The 14,054-nt window shown below is 34.7% G+C and overlaps 1 protein-coding gene across 6 annotated transcripts; it reads left to right on the top strand.

Moving 5' to 3' along the window:
• Nucleotides 1-1,444: 1,444 nt before the first annotated feature.
• Nucleotides 1,445-11,569, top strand: LOC131938836 (uncharacterized). Of its 6 annotated transcripts, XM_059297059.1 has the most exons (6): nucleotides 2,892-3,027; nucleotides 8,866-8,930; nucleotides 9,105-9,223; nucleotides 9,424-9,501; nucleotides 10,389-10,424; nucleotides 10,463-11,569. In XM_059297059.1, the coding sequence occupies exons 4-6, from the start codon at nucleotides 9,454-9,456 to the stop codon at nucleotides 11,318-11,320; spliced, it is 942 nt and encodes a 313-aa protein (XP_059153042.1). In that variant the 5' UTR covers nucleotides 2,892-3,027; nucleotides 8,866-8,930; nucleotides 9,105-9,223; nucleotides 9,424-9,453; the 3' UTR covers nucleotides 11,321-11,569. The 6 variants fall into 6 exon arrangements, with proteins under 6 accessions (XP_059153038.1, XP_059153042.1, XP_059153039.1 ...); XM_059297055.1 differs by lacking the exon at nucleotides 2,892-3,027 and adding an exon at nucleotides 1,445-1,466 and having other exon boundaries at nucleotides 10,389-11,569; XM_059297056.1 differs by having other exon boundaries at nucleotides 2,893-3,027; nucleotides 9,375-9,501; nucleotides 10,389-11,569.
• The last annotated feature ends 2,485 nt before the right edge of the window (nucleotides 11,570-14,054 follow it).

Genomic DNA, 14,054 nt, shown 5'->3' on the forward strand with positions numbered 1-14,054 from the left:
TAAGCTTTAAGTTTTTGGAATTCGTTCAAAACTGTGTTTACAAATATTTGTAGAAAAAAACAACAAAAAAACAACCTAGCCGTTAAAGAAAAAACTATAACTTCTGACATGTGAACCAGTATTCAACTTTTAAAGATATTTTTTTTTTGCTAGTGCTATCTAAGGTTGTCTAAACATAGACCAAATCGTAAAATTTTTAATACTATTGCAATACTTGAGATAATTGACACAGTGTAGGACTGTGACACGAAGAAAATAATTTTGTTATCTCAATAAATAAAGCTTTACATGACCTGTAAAAAAAAAGCTTTACATGACCTGTAAAAAAATCTTTACATGACCTGTAAAAAAATCTTTACATGACCTGTAAAAAAAAAAGCTTTACATGACCTGTAATAAAAAAGCTTTACATGACCTGTAAAAAATAAAAGCTTTACATGACCTGTAAAAAAAAGCTTTACATGACCTGTAAAAAAATCTTTACATGACCTGTAAAAAAAAAAGCTTTACATGACCTGTAAAAAAAAAGCTTTACATGACCTGTAAAAAAAAAGCTTTACATGACCTTTAAAAAAGCTTTACATGACCTGTAAAAAAAGCTTTACATGACCTGTAAAAAAAATCTTTACATGACCTGTAAAAAAATCTTTACATGACCTGTAAAAAAAAATCTTTACATGACCTGTAAAAAAAATCTTTACATGACCTGTAAAAAAAAGCTTTACATGACCTGCAAAAAAAGCTTTACATGACCTGTAAAAAAAAAGCTTCACATGACGTGTAAAAAAAAGCTTTACATGACCTTAAAAAAAAAGCTTTACATGACCTATAAAAAAAAGCTTTACATGACCTGTAGAGATGGGATGGCGTGGTCGAGTGGTAGAGCACATACCACTAAACTTCTCCATATTGTGTGTAGGGCGTTCTTTAATCCATTTTAGTCTAATGTATTTCTGGCCACACTTTAATTATAGTAGTGATGTCACTAGATCAAGCGGACTCTACTTTATCTGCACTATTAACTATCAAGTCCGATAGATTTACTGTCCGTATAGTTCACAAGTAAAGAAAATCTTACTGTGTAGTTTTTGGCTTTCAATGTACCAGCCGATGTTGTTATCATCTCGTTAAATACGTGTCTCACTTGTGTAGCTTCAACTAATAAGATTATTATCATGTGTAACTAGACTCACCAAATAAGGTTATTTACAAATTAACTAGACTACATATGTAACAAGACTGACCAAATAAAATTATTTACATGTGTAACTAAACACACCAAATGAGGTTATTTACATGTATAATTAAAATTTTGATTTAAAATTTGATTTGATGTCAAATTTCAGATCGTGAAAAGATCATAAAAAACACGTACATCACATGTAAAGATGACGTAAATAAGATGTATACATGACGTAATGACGTCGTATATATGTCTACCTTACCAGTTGAAAGACATGTTAAAGGTAAATTTCAACTCTTGCAACATAGATAGTTAACAGCCTCACAATAAACGAAATAAAAAGCTGCTCAAATCCTTCAGTACATATATCTAATATGTTCACGTGATATACACTAAACAACTGTGTTAAACGTCAGCAGACGTCCAAATTTGGGCGGACATTGACAAGTAACGTCTGCAGACGTCAATAAATATGGACAGACAGACGATAATTTTATATGTCGTTTATTTTTAACCTTACATAGATAATAGAAAACGTTTAATAAAACAATGAAGATTTTGAACGGGTGTCACTGTCTTAACACTGTTGATCAGTGGCGTAGCGAGGTCGGGTGTCACCCGGTGCGGCACTTAATGGTGTCACCCCCCCCCCCCCCCCGAGGCGTAGCGACCCTTCGCGGGGACAAACTTTCAAATTTTCGATTTGCACCCCCCCCCCCCAAATTTTTTTCTATATATTTTGCTATTTTTTGCCTTGGTGTCACCCCCCCCCCCCCTATATGGTGTCACCCGGTGCTGTCCGCACCCCCCGCCCCCCCCCCCTCGCTACGCCCCTGCTGTTGATGTCTGTGGCCTAGTTCGACGTGGCATTTGAGGGTACATTTGAGTTACCTACCACAATACTTTCATCCTGCACGTGTATCAGCCACGGAGATACAATATTATAATATACTGCACCATTTTATTTGACTACAGGCCGTAAACCCTTGCCAGAGTCAAGTGGTCATCGGACCTGGTAAAAAAACATTATCAATCTTATAAGGCTGTAAACTCTGTGCTTTGTATTGCCACTTAGTCATCAGACCTTAATGATGCTACATCTAAATATACTCTTTGAATTGCCACTTAGTCATCAGACCTTAATGATGCTACATCTAAATATACTCTTTGAATTACCACTTAGTCATCAGACCTTAATGATGCTACATCTAAATATACTCTTTGAATTTCCACTTAGCCATCAGACCTTAATGATTTTACATCTAAATATACTCTTTGAATTGCCACTTAGTCATCAGACCTTAATGATGCTACATCTAAATATACTCTTTGAATTTCCACTTAGTCATCAGACCTTAATGATTTTACATCTAAATATACTCTTTGTATTGCCACTTAGTCATCAGACCTTAATGATGCTACATCTAAATATACTCTTTGAATTTCCACTTAGTCATCAGACCTTAATGATGCTACATCTAAATATACTATACACTATCCCCGTTAGAGAAGTGGCACAGACCCTCCTACCCGTTTGCATTCATTTACTAACAGGGTACAATCTGCTATTTACCGTTAACATGTTCACACCTATGGGTGTCTATGTCAAATGTGTCAATGTCATTTTAAATTCAAACAAAATATTTACACCCGTCTCCAGTAGATACCAGTGATTCTTTCAAATTTGATCTTTTAAAACCACTCAAGCGTGACGTGTAAAGAAATAAAACCCCGTGTCTGGTATATAACTCAGGTGACTTCTTGTTCACGTCACATATCACTTCCTTACACAACTGGTGTGTGCACTGTTTGGGGTTAAATGTGGACTGGCAGGAGTTAATTAGGTAATTAATTAAGCCTTTGTTGATTTTATAATGGTCGGCATTACAATTAATTAACTTTTATCATTATGTTTTGGTAATTGGTACTTTGTTTAATCTAATTAGTTTTTATATCTACACAAAAGGATAATTTAAATTTTTTTAACAGAAAAAAAACAAAAAAAAAAACAACAACGTGATATTAAATGTATCGGTATTTAGGCAAAACAATTCCCGACGATTTAAGGTCGATACTCTTAAAATATCGATATAGAAATTAAATTATATATAGGCCTAATATTATTATCCCGCCATTTGTATTATGTGGAAAATTTACATAAATAGAAAATAGATTTATTTTAAGTAACGTTCTCATTAAATAAAAAATACATTCAAGAATATATGTTGGTAATAATAATTTGTGAAAATAACTTATATATTCTAAGTTCTAAGTTTATTTTTAATACTCACTTAGCGATGCGTATCATCGGAATCGATTCTAGTTTATAAAAGTAAAGGCCGATGCCACCAAAAGGTCAAGCTTGCCAAATTGACAAAAATTATTTTTGTAATTTGCAAGTTAATTAGAAGTACATTCAATATTATATATATATATATATATGTAACTAGTGTAGTTACTAGAGACTATTGATAAGAACGCAATACAGTCTGACGCAACGATGTGGACTGATAACGAACACAAAGCCGCTGCGTAGTTCATAGTTCTGATGCAACGAATGGAAAGTATTACGAATACGTGGGATATAATAAGACTGCGTATTGGAGAAGGGGCAGAACAGAGTAGAAGCCTGAACTGTAGATACGTGTAGATACGTGTTTAATTAGCAGAACCGAGTTGGAGACTAAACTGTGTAGACCTGTTGTGATTTGTGAGAATAGGAACGATGGACACGTGCATTCTGATATGTGAGGACAGTGGGGGTCAGTTGGTTCATTGTATTCTTGTGGAACATTGATGCATTGCTATGTGGAGCATTTCTATTGATTCATGTAATAAAGAGATAAATGTAAACCTGCACTTCCGAGTATCTGTATTGTGGTCGATGTTGTGTGCTGGTCAAAGATAGCACGAGTAAATACACTCGGTAACATTTGGCTTGCGGGTAGATACTCTTGGTAACATATATATATATATATATATATATATATATATATATATATATATATATATATATATATATATATATATATATATATAGTTAGTATAAAATACATATTAAAATACTTAATAATCGAATAACAGCAAAGAAAAATACACATTTATAAACAATGTATATATTTTGTTTATTGTTTATTTTAAATTATAAATGTTGTTTTTAATATCATAAAATCTTGAATATCAGAACATTAAATTTTAAGAATTGGAAAAATTATCTTAATTATACAATTTTTTTTAAAAATGTTAATCACGTATGTTTTATACTAACAAATGCACTTTTAGTTTATATTTCCGGTACCCTATTTAGCTTAAAAAATTTCAGAATTAGTTGCTCGATTTTCACAGAAATTATCTAGAACTAAATTTGTGATTTAAACTATATAAAAGCCATGATTATAATTCAGCAGAACTATTGTACCGATAAGCTCCAACATTTGAATGTAAACTGTATAGGGTGTAAAGTAAAATTGGAGGAACCCCAAAAGCATTTGCTAGTTATCGCAGGGAACGGACAACAAATTTAGCCTGTAGGCTGACTAGTGACCAGGGTTGTTAGTGCCGTGCTGGGGGGGGGGGGGGGGAGATAATTTGTCACAGGCCAGTCACAGATTTGTTGGTCCCGAATTAAAACACCCGTGTACATGTGGCTCTATGTAGTCTGTCGCTTGACCTACTTCTGTTTACCGTCATCATGGAAATTATGGCTGTCGAAAACGACGATTCATTGATTCCGTTTTTAACAATGCTTCATTGTCATTTCAAAAATATATTCTTATAAGTGTTATTTCTGCGTATTATTCAAGTAACACCATTTGTATATTTTTGGTCTAATTGCTGAAAATATCAAGCAGAACATCTAAAGTAGGCAAAACGTGAATTAAAATATTTAATATTATTGTAAAAATGTTATAAATACTCTGAACTATAGAAAATTATATAAAGTCCTTCTAAACATGTCTCATAAATTTAAAAAAATGCAGTTAAAAAACCTTAATAAAAAAACTTTATCAAGATAAAAGCTAACTAAGCCAGGGGTCGGCAACCTGCGGCTCGCGAGCCGCATGCGGCTCTTTTGATATCAAGATGCGGCTCTCCAGCTCCTTGAACAAATACTAATAATCTTTAAAAAATAAAATATTTGAAATAAAGAAAATGTTAGTGTTTGAAAATTGTAACTTTTGGCTCTTCCGCTTCAAAAGGTTGCCGATCCCTGAACTAAGCCCACCCTTTTTGCCGTGTGTATTTGGATGGGAAAAAATCTAGCAGACGACACATTTCTACTGTACAGTAAATCGCGTCACAACAACACTCCTTTAAAATTAACCCACCGTATCCGTCATATCATTGTAGCCATTTAAAATCCAACGAACTTTTTTACAAATCATTTTCTAGGCAATCGATTAATTTTGATAATTAAAACTGGTAAAAAATTAAAGGTAAATACATTTCGATTTTAATAATTTAAGTCATCTTGAACAATAATTTGTTTTGGACTGTAGGCAATACCCTTCTTGAAAACTGGGGACAGTAAACAATCAAGGGAGACAACAATTAGGACCACAACTGCCTTAGGTGGAAGCAAATAAAAAAAAAATCTTTCACGCTTAGTAGGAAAAGTTGAATGTCCATCATCCTATTGTATTTGGCATCATTTGAAGAGATGTTATATTTTAACAATAGCATTAAATTAGCTACTAGATAATAAGCCCCACCCTCACGAAAAACGTCTACCGCCCCTCCTCCCTCCCCCGAATGAAGTTTAATTTATATGAAGAATATACACTTTTATCAGTGTCCACACACCCCCCTCCTAAAATTTAAAGTGCCTTCCTCGGAGAAAAAACTCAGGAGGAAACACTGTTATCAATAGTATAGGTTTCTTTTATTTATTTATTTTTTTACCACAGAACACATTATTAAAGTTGACTAACTCGTAAGGAATGCCTTGGGACTGAAGCGACGACGTCCCATTTCCCACACCCAAACGTCACTTCTTATTTTTCCCATTTAGATCTGTTTATTTTATGTTACAGCCTCTGATACTTGATATTGATATTGTAAAATTGCTACTAATTTTTGTTGTTGTTGCTTCTTTAACTTTGTTTATGGCAATAAAAGTTTAAACTGATCTGGCCATAGTAAGCAGATTTTTATTTCTGCTAGCGATGAAAGTCGTGGCTCAAGACTGCGTTACACTCTGTCTCAGCGTTTGGTTTTTCAAAATTATAGGTCTCCGATCTCAACACAGATCTAGATTTAGGCGTAGAATCTAGTATTAGTTTTACTGCTATATACCTTGTATAAATCTAGACTAGATTCTAGATTCTTATTTCTAGAGTCCTAAGATCTAGATTTCTAGCTTTGCTTTTTAACTTTACGCCTTAGTACAGTAGTGGTAGCTTCCTTAAACTTTTACTACACTAGTCTACAGACTACAGGGTGTTGGGAGATTGCGAAATGGCGAGGCGGGAAATTGCGAGAAGATAATGCGATACATACCCATCGGAATTAAGGGTAAATAGTAAATACTAGTAAATAGCGAGACACTTTTTGCGAAAAAAAAAATGTTCATGCTTTTTTTCATATTTATTTATTTAAATTATTTATTTTTTGTTTTAAAATAAACAAGCATTTAGCCATACCCTTTTTTAGCACGAGTGTTGTTATTTTTTATCTAGATTTTATTATATTTATAGGCCTAGATGATACTAAGAAGACAGATATCTAGATCTATGTATTTAAAAATCCTAACATCATTGCTGTGCTACTGTCATTGCCCGCTCTCGTTAGCGAGAGGAAAATCCCGTCTGTCAGCATTAATTTCAAAAATCTAGCCCGCTCATGTTTATACAAACGTGAGCTGTGTCATTGTGAATTGGTATAATCTTCTCAGCAGGAGAGATATTCTGCAACCTGTATTTATGGATTTTTGTACTTGCAAAAAGTGTAAAAGTATAAACAATTCTAAAAAGTGCAATTTATTTTTTTATTAAGTAATTTTAATTACAAACAAAATTTACAAACAAATTCTTCTGAAACAGTCCTAGCACTACTCAAACACACCTCGTGACACCATCTTTCACACATAGTACATCCAACCTTGTGCTTATATTTATATGGTAAAAAAAGCTAGAAAAATACTCTGTAAAAGTAAGCTCCATCTGGAAATAAGAGATATGAAGTTATCCTTGTATTCTTCTTCACTTGTTGCCTGCAGAAGGGATCTTACAGTGTCAATATAATATGCCATTTCATCACATGACTGTACCCCATGGGACCTAAGCCAGCGCTTGCAGTCGTGCAGTACATGGTTCCAACACATAAAACGCTGCAGATTTGGAAAACTGCCCTGGATTGCATTAGTTATAGACTTTTCCTGGTCTGTGACTATAATGACTTGCTTAGACGTATTCAGCTCTGGGCAAACAGACTTGATGTGTTGCCAAAAAAATTCATGAGTCTTTGTTGTTTTCCTTCCATGAATCATAAAGGCAAGTGGTTTAACTGGTTCGTTCGTGAATTCCGTTTCACGAAACAAAAGCACTGAGACGTAAAAATCCCCTAGGCAGAATGTCGTGTCATATGACAACTGTTGGACGCAATTAGTTTTCTTTAAAGTGTCCTGAAATATTAGAATGGTCTCATCCATCCACATTACAAGAGTTAGGTCTGGGTGGGACGTGATGTGGCGTTAATTTATATCTGTGCTAACATAGAACACGAATAAACAGAATGAAAAAAAAATAACACCACCACCAAAACCAAAAACTTTAGATAAGTTCAAATTGGTTTTAAAAATATTTGAAGTAGGCCCATAGCTTACGCCATAGCACAAGCAACTGATAATATTGGTGACGTCACTTTTATTTACCTCTATATAAAACTGTTAAAACTACAAAAAGTTAAAGCTATCAGTAAAATTTATTGGAAGAAATTAATGCTTTTATTTCAGGTCTTTAAATAGTGAGCCCTGTGCTATCATTAGTAACAGCCTAATTAGGCAGTAATATTGTTATAAAATACTTCATTCAAAATTGTTAGGAAACTAAAAACATTTTGCAATTGATGTAAATAACTAGATCTAGATCTAGTAACCTGTAGCCTAAACAATAATAAAATGAAACTTTAAATTCCTAAAATAATCATGGCTTATTATCATTCAGTAGCTAAGTTTATGTTATTGTTAAAATATGAATTAACATGATTACAATTAATATATATCTCTAATTTATTTTCCATGTAAGCCTTTAAATTATACCTACATTTCCATTTAGTGGCATTTAGATCTAGATACAAACATTTCTCCCCTGTGTTGCAAACATTTGACATCTTCAGGTTACATCACAATTATAAGAAACATGTTGTGTTCTTCTTTAATTGTTCATGATTCATCATAAATACTGTCATTCTGTAGTTCTATGCTAATGACAGTTCCATTATAAATGTTGTCATTCTGTAGTTCTATGCTAATGACAGTTCTATCATAAATGTCATTCTGTAGTTCTATGCTAATGACAGTTCCACTATAAATGTTGTCATTCTATAGTTCTATGCTAATGACAGTTCCATCATAAATGTTGTCATTCTGTAGTTCAATGCTAATGACAGTTCCAACATAAATGTTGTCATTCTGTAGTTCTATGCTAATGACAGTTCCACTATAATTTTATTTCTCTCTCCAGAGCCTGAAGGATCTTCCATAGTGGTGTGTGCTGTCTGGTGTTAAAGTCAAGTGGGGAGTTCAAAGGTCAGTTTCACTCTATCTTACATGTTGGTCTAAGAATGTATTTAATCTTAATCTTCTAAAGCTGACTCTCATGCTTAATCTTGTCTGCCATATTATTGACCAGTGGCTATTGTTATGTAGTTTGTAAAGAAACACTGGTTGATGACTAGTCAAGCTACCATATAAACTATACAGAGTGACTGACAGCTGCTGAATGTGATGTGAAGGTCAAGGTTATTTCAATCAAACAGCTGCCACAGATGACCATAAGACTACAGTAAAGGCCAGTAGAGATCTGTCATATCAAGTTACAGGTAAGTTTGTTAATTATCTTAACTTAATCAAGTGTGCAGCCATGGTTTAGTGCTGATGTAGACAATGTTTCAAATCCTTGTGTTGTGGTTTATTTAACAGGAATTAACTTGGATAGTCTAGGGTAAATATATTTACTTATTATATTTGCAGTAAACTATGAAGTTTTTATTCTCATAAATTGGAACAAAATTCTTTACAGGTATGGGTAACTCAACTACTAAATGTATAGATGACCACAACAGTAAGGCCTGTAAAGAAATCTCAGCATATTTTACAGGTAATGTCCATTTGTTTGGGAAAAATTGATCCTAATAATATCTATCTGCATGTACTATGTTTTGTGCTGATGAAGTACTTATGTTGGAACATTCTGTAGGTTGAAATGTTGACTGGATGAATATCTTAGGATGGTGATGGTTGAGATGGTTGTGACTGTTGGATGTTGTAGATAGTTTTCATTTTTACTTTCTCGTATATAAGTGATCTCCCCTAAACTTTCTCGAATATTCTAATATAAAATTACGAGGGATGGCAACTCAGGACATAGACAATATTTGTTATCCATTTTTAATTACTCAATTTTTTTATAATCGAATAGAATCTCGTAAAAAAAAGAATTGCAAAAAAAAGTGAAAAGTTTCCCTTTCAAACCTGACGGTCTATGGGGCAAGTGAAGTAGAGTTCACTTGTTTCTGTGGCCTCGGCACATGAAGAGATAGTGTGGTCAGCACTATGCCTAGCCACCTTTACTTTCCCTAACAGGAGTTAGGTACTCATCAGAGTTGGGTGGATTCAGGGACGGTCTACTGACTTGAACTCGGATTCAAACTCAAGACTAACGGGTTAGCAGTCCAGCTCTCTACCGCTAGACCACTCCGTCCCACACCAAGTGAACTCCTAATAAAATGTGCATAATAGTGCGCAATATTATTAGTACTTTATAAATTTACATGCGTTTTTTGAGAAATCGGAAATAGCGTAAATTAGTACTTCCAGTCAACGGAAATTACTCAAAATTTGACAGAAGGTAGAGAATTAGATCTTTTACTTACGTGTGAAATTTCATGCATTTATCTAAAATAGTACTCCCGGTTTATTTATGTTTGTCAAAGTTTTACAGCTAATGAAATGTTTACCGTAACATTGTTTTGTTTACCTGTACAGGTACACATGAAGTACAAGAATGTCTTGAAGGTCAAGGTGAGGCAGATCTTCACACACGCATGGCAAACTGTAAGAAAAATCCTGGCCATAAAAACTTTGTACCTGTAAATCAGTTAAGTCTTAAACATTTTCCTTCTGGTTACCATGACAACGATGTGTATGACCTCACAAAAGCCATGGCTGACATAACTGTCAGGATAGCCGTTAAGTTGACCAGTCCAGACAGACCAGAGTTTGTACCAGGCACTAAAGATCCATATCCTTGCTACAACACCAGGGGACAGAACTCACTGAGGACAGGGACTGGGAGGGTTGTGGGGGTGGACAAGTACACAGAGGGGATGTTGTGGGGCTACAGAACTTGTCCATGTCCTGAATGTGACCACTCGGACACACCCAGCAAAGTGTGGTGGAAGGTTCGTGTGGTGACAGCCACACATGTGGTTTTTGATGATAGTGAGGCGAGACAGTCCAGCTGTAGGTTGTGGTTTGATGATGATCAAAGTCCAGTGGTCAACATTTATGGGTGGAAGGTGAATGTGTCACACACTGAGGGAGACGTGTGTTGGTTGGATTGTGTGACACATGACGTAGATGTAGTTGGTAAACTGGAGGAGATGATGGGGAGGTTTGATGGTCTATGTGGTAAAGTAAGGGACAAATACAAGAGACGTAGAGGTGTGGTCAAGCTGATCATTATAGTGTCACATCCTCATGGCTGTTCTAAGCAGGTCTCTGTAGGTCACTGGGTGGACAGGCAGGAGGTGGGGGGGTATAGATGGACCAGGTACACGTACACAACGTGTACCTGTCCAGGTAGCAGTGGGGCTATGGTCTACAGACTGGGGTGGGGCTGGTCTCAACATCCCCACAGTGGAGGTTACTCTGGTGGATTAAATTATAGTGGGGTGTTGTTGGACTTAGACTTGTAGTTGTCTGCTCTTGTATAGAATGTAAACAAACATGGCGCCTGTTGGATGTCTGTCTTTTCTAGAATGTAAACAAACATGGCGTCTGTTGAATGTCTGCTCTTAAAATATTTCTTGACATTATTGTAGAGATTTATTAAACTTTTAATTAATTATCTCATTATTTTTATCAGAGAAAAAGTTGTTGATTGTTTGATTGGGAGTGGAGAAAAAAATTGTCACAATTTTTGTTGTAATTATAAACGTAAATAAACAGTTTTAAATCAGCTCGTTTTCTTTTTCATTTTTGTTTGTGCTTCAATTTCTTGTTTTGTGTGTGTAAATGTGAATTTTGTATTGATCGACTCTCAATATTGACGCTAAAGTTTGGATCTAGCGACTCTCAATATTGTCGCTAAAGTTTGGATCTAGCGACTCTCAATATTGTCGCTAAAGATTGGATCTAGCGACTCTCAATATAGTCGCTAAAGTTTGGATCTAGCGACTCTCAATATAGTCGCTAAAGTATGGATCTAGCGACTCTCAATATTGACGCTAAAGTCTGGATCTAGCGCAGAGGCGTAGCTAGGGGAGGGCGGGCGCCGACCTTAGGAGGGCGCCAAAAGGGGTAGAAAAAAAATTAAAAGCTAATTTTAAGCTGCAGTTTTGAATTATAAACAGTCAAAGTAAAGAAATTTAACGTCTGAGAGCCTTTGCATACTGATTTAACTGTTTTCTACCTTGATTGTGTAACTGTAAAACGTATAACTTTAAGAAACAGTGACCGGAAAAACCGCTTTCCAGCTTTCCTAGATGGGGAGGGGGGAGGCGCTTTTTCGAAGACTAAAATCGGAAAAATGCACAACGGATTAAGGAATAAATAACCGATATCACTCAGAAAAGAAACCAATTGAACTAAAGCGTATTTTACGATTATGTAACATGAGTTAGTGACGTTTAAAATCCGCTCTACCATTTTTGTTCAAGATCGGTTGCTAACACTTAATGTACGATTTCACTACCCAGTTTTGCTAAGTAATAACGCGACTAGTTCTTTGTACGATTCTTACGATTCTCTCAACTTGATCGAGATAGATCAAATACTTTTACTTGATTGCATAACATCTTGCCTGGATCGCTGCATTATTAAAGAAAAATAAATATAACGGATTCTTGTATCGCTATCCGATCAGTAAAATAGCAGACTGTCGGAGCGGGTGGATGGGAAGCGACACTCTTTGCCAAAATTTTAAGAGAGAAGAAAATTAGTATATTGTACTGATTATTACTTTGTTCAACCTAACTGATAATTCAAAATTGCAATATTGGCCTACTATTATCGAAATTGTTCTAAAGACACGACCAAAAGTAGACCAAATAAAGCTTGCACCTTCTACAAAATACACTCTAAAGCAGTGGTTCTTAACTTTTTGGAGTACTGAACTCCACCAGTTTCATATGCGCAATCACCGAACCCTCCTTAATAGTTCTATCGTCAACAATGAGAAAATCCGATCGTGAATTATATGAGTCGGGTTTGTGTCTTGACCTCCGCGGAAGCCCTGAGACTGAATAATAAATAAATATATATATATATATATATATATATATATATATATATATATATATAATATATATATATATATATATATATATATATATTTATATATATATATATATATATATATATATATATATATATATATATATATATATATATATATATATTTTTATATATATATATATATATATATATATATATATATATATATATATATATATATATATATATATATATTTATATATATATATATATATATATATATATATATATATATATATATATATATATATATATAAATATATATATATATATATAAATATGGGGGGGGGGGGGGCGCCAAACTGAAAGTTCGCCCCGGGCGCCAGAAAGGGTCGCAACGCCTCTGATCTAGCGACTCTCAATATTCACGCTAAAGTTAGGATCTAGCGACTCTCAATATTGACGCTAAAGTTAGGATCTAGCGACTCTCAATATTCACGCTAAAGTTAGGATCTAGCGACTCCCAATATTCACGCTCAAGTTAGGATCTAGCGACTCTCAATATTGACGCTAAAGTTTGGATCTAGCGACTCTTAATATTGACGCTAAAGTTAGGATCTAGCGACTCTCAATATTCACGCTAAAGTCTGGATCTAGCGACTCTCAATATTGACGCTAAAGTAAGAATCTAGCAACTCTTAATATTGTCGCTAAAGTTAGGATCTAGCGACTCTAAATATTGACGCTAAAGTCGATCTAGCGACTCAGTATTGACGCTAAAGTTTGGATCTAGCGACTTTCAATATTGACGCTAAAGTTTGGATCATGTGACTCTCAATATTGTCGCTAAAGTTTGGATCTAGCGACTCTCAATATTGACGCTAAAGTTTGGATCTAGCGACTCTTAATATTGACGCTAAAGTTAGGATCTAGCGACTCTCAATATTCACGCTAAAGTTAGGATCTAGCGACTCTCAATATTCACGCTAAAGTTAGGATCTAGCGACTCTCAATATTCACGCTAAAGTTATGATCTAGCGACTCTCAATATTGACGCTAAAGTTAGGATCTAGCGACTCTAAATATTGACGCTAAAGTTGGGATCTAGCGAAAAGATTGACGCTAAAGTCTGGATCTAGCGACTCTCAATATTCACGCTAAAGTTATGATCTAGCGACTCTCAATATTGACGCTAAACTTTGGATCTAGCGACTC

Source organism: Physella acuta, unplaced genomic scaffold (assembly GCF_028476545.2).
Source record: "Physella acuta isolate Inbredline_101_S28 unplaced genomic scaffold, ASM2847654v3 ptg000258l, whole genome shotgun sequence".
Lineage (NCBI taxonomy): Eukaryota > Metazoa > Mollusca > Gastropoda > Physidae > Physella > Physella acuta.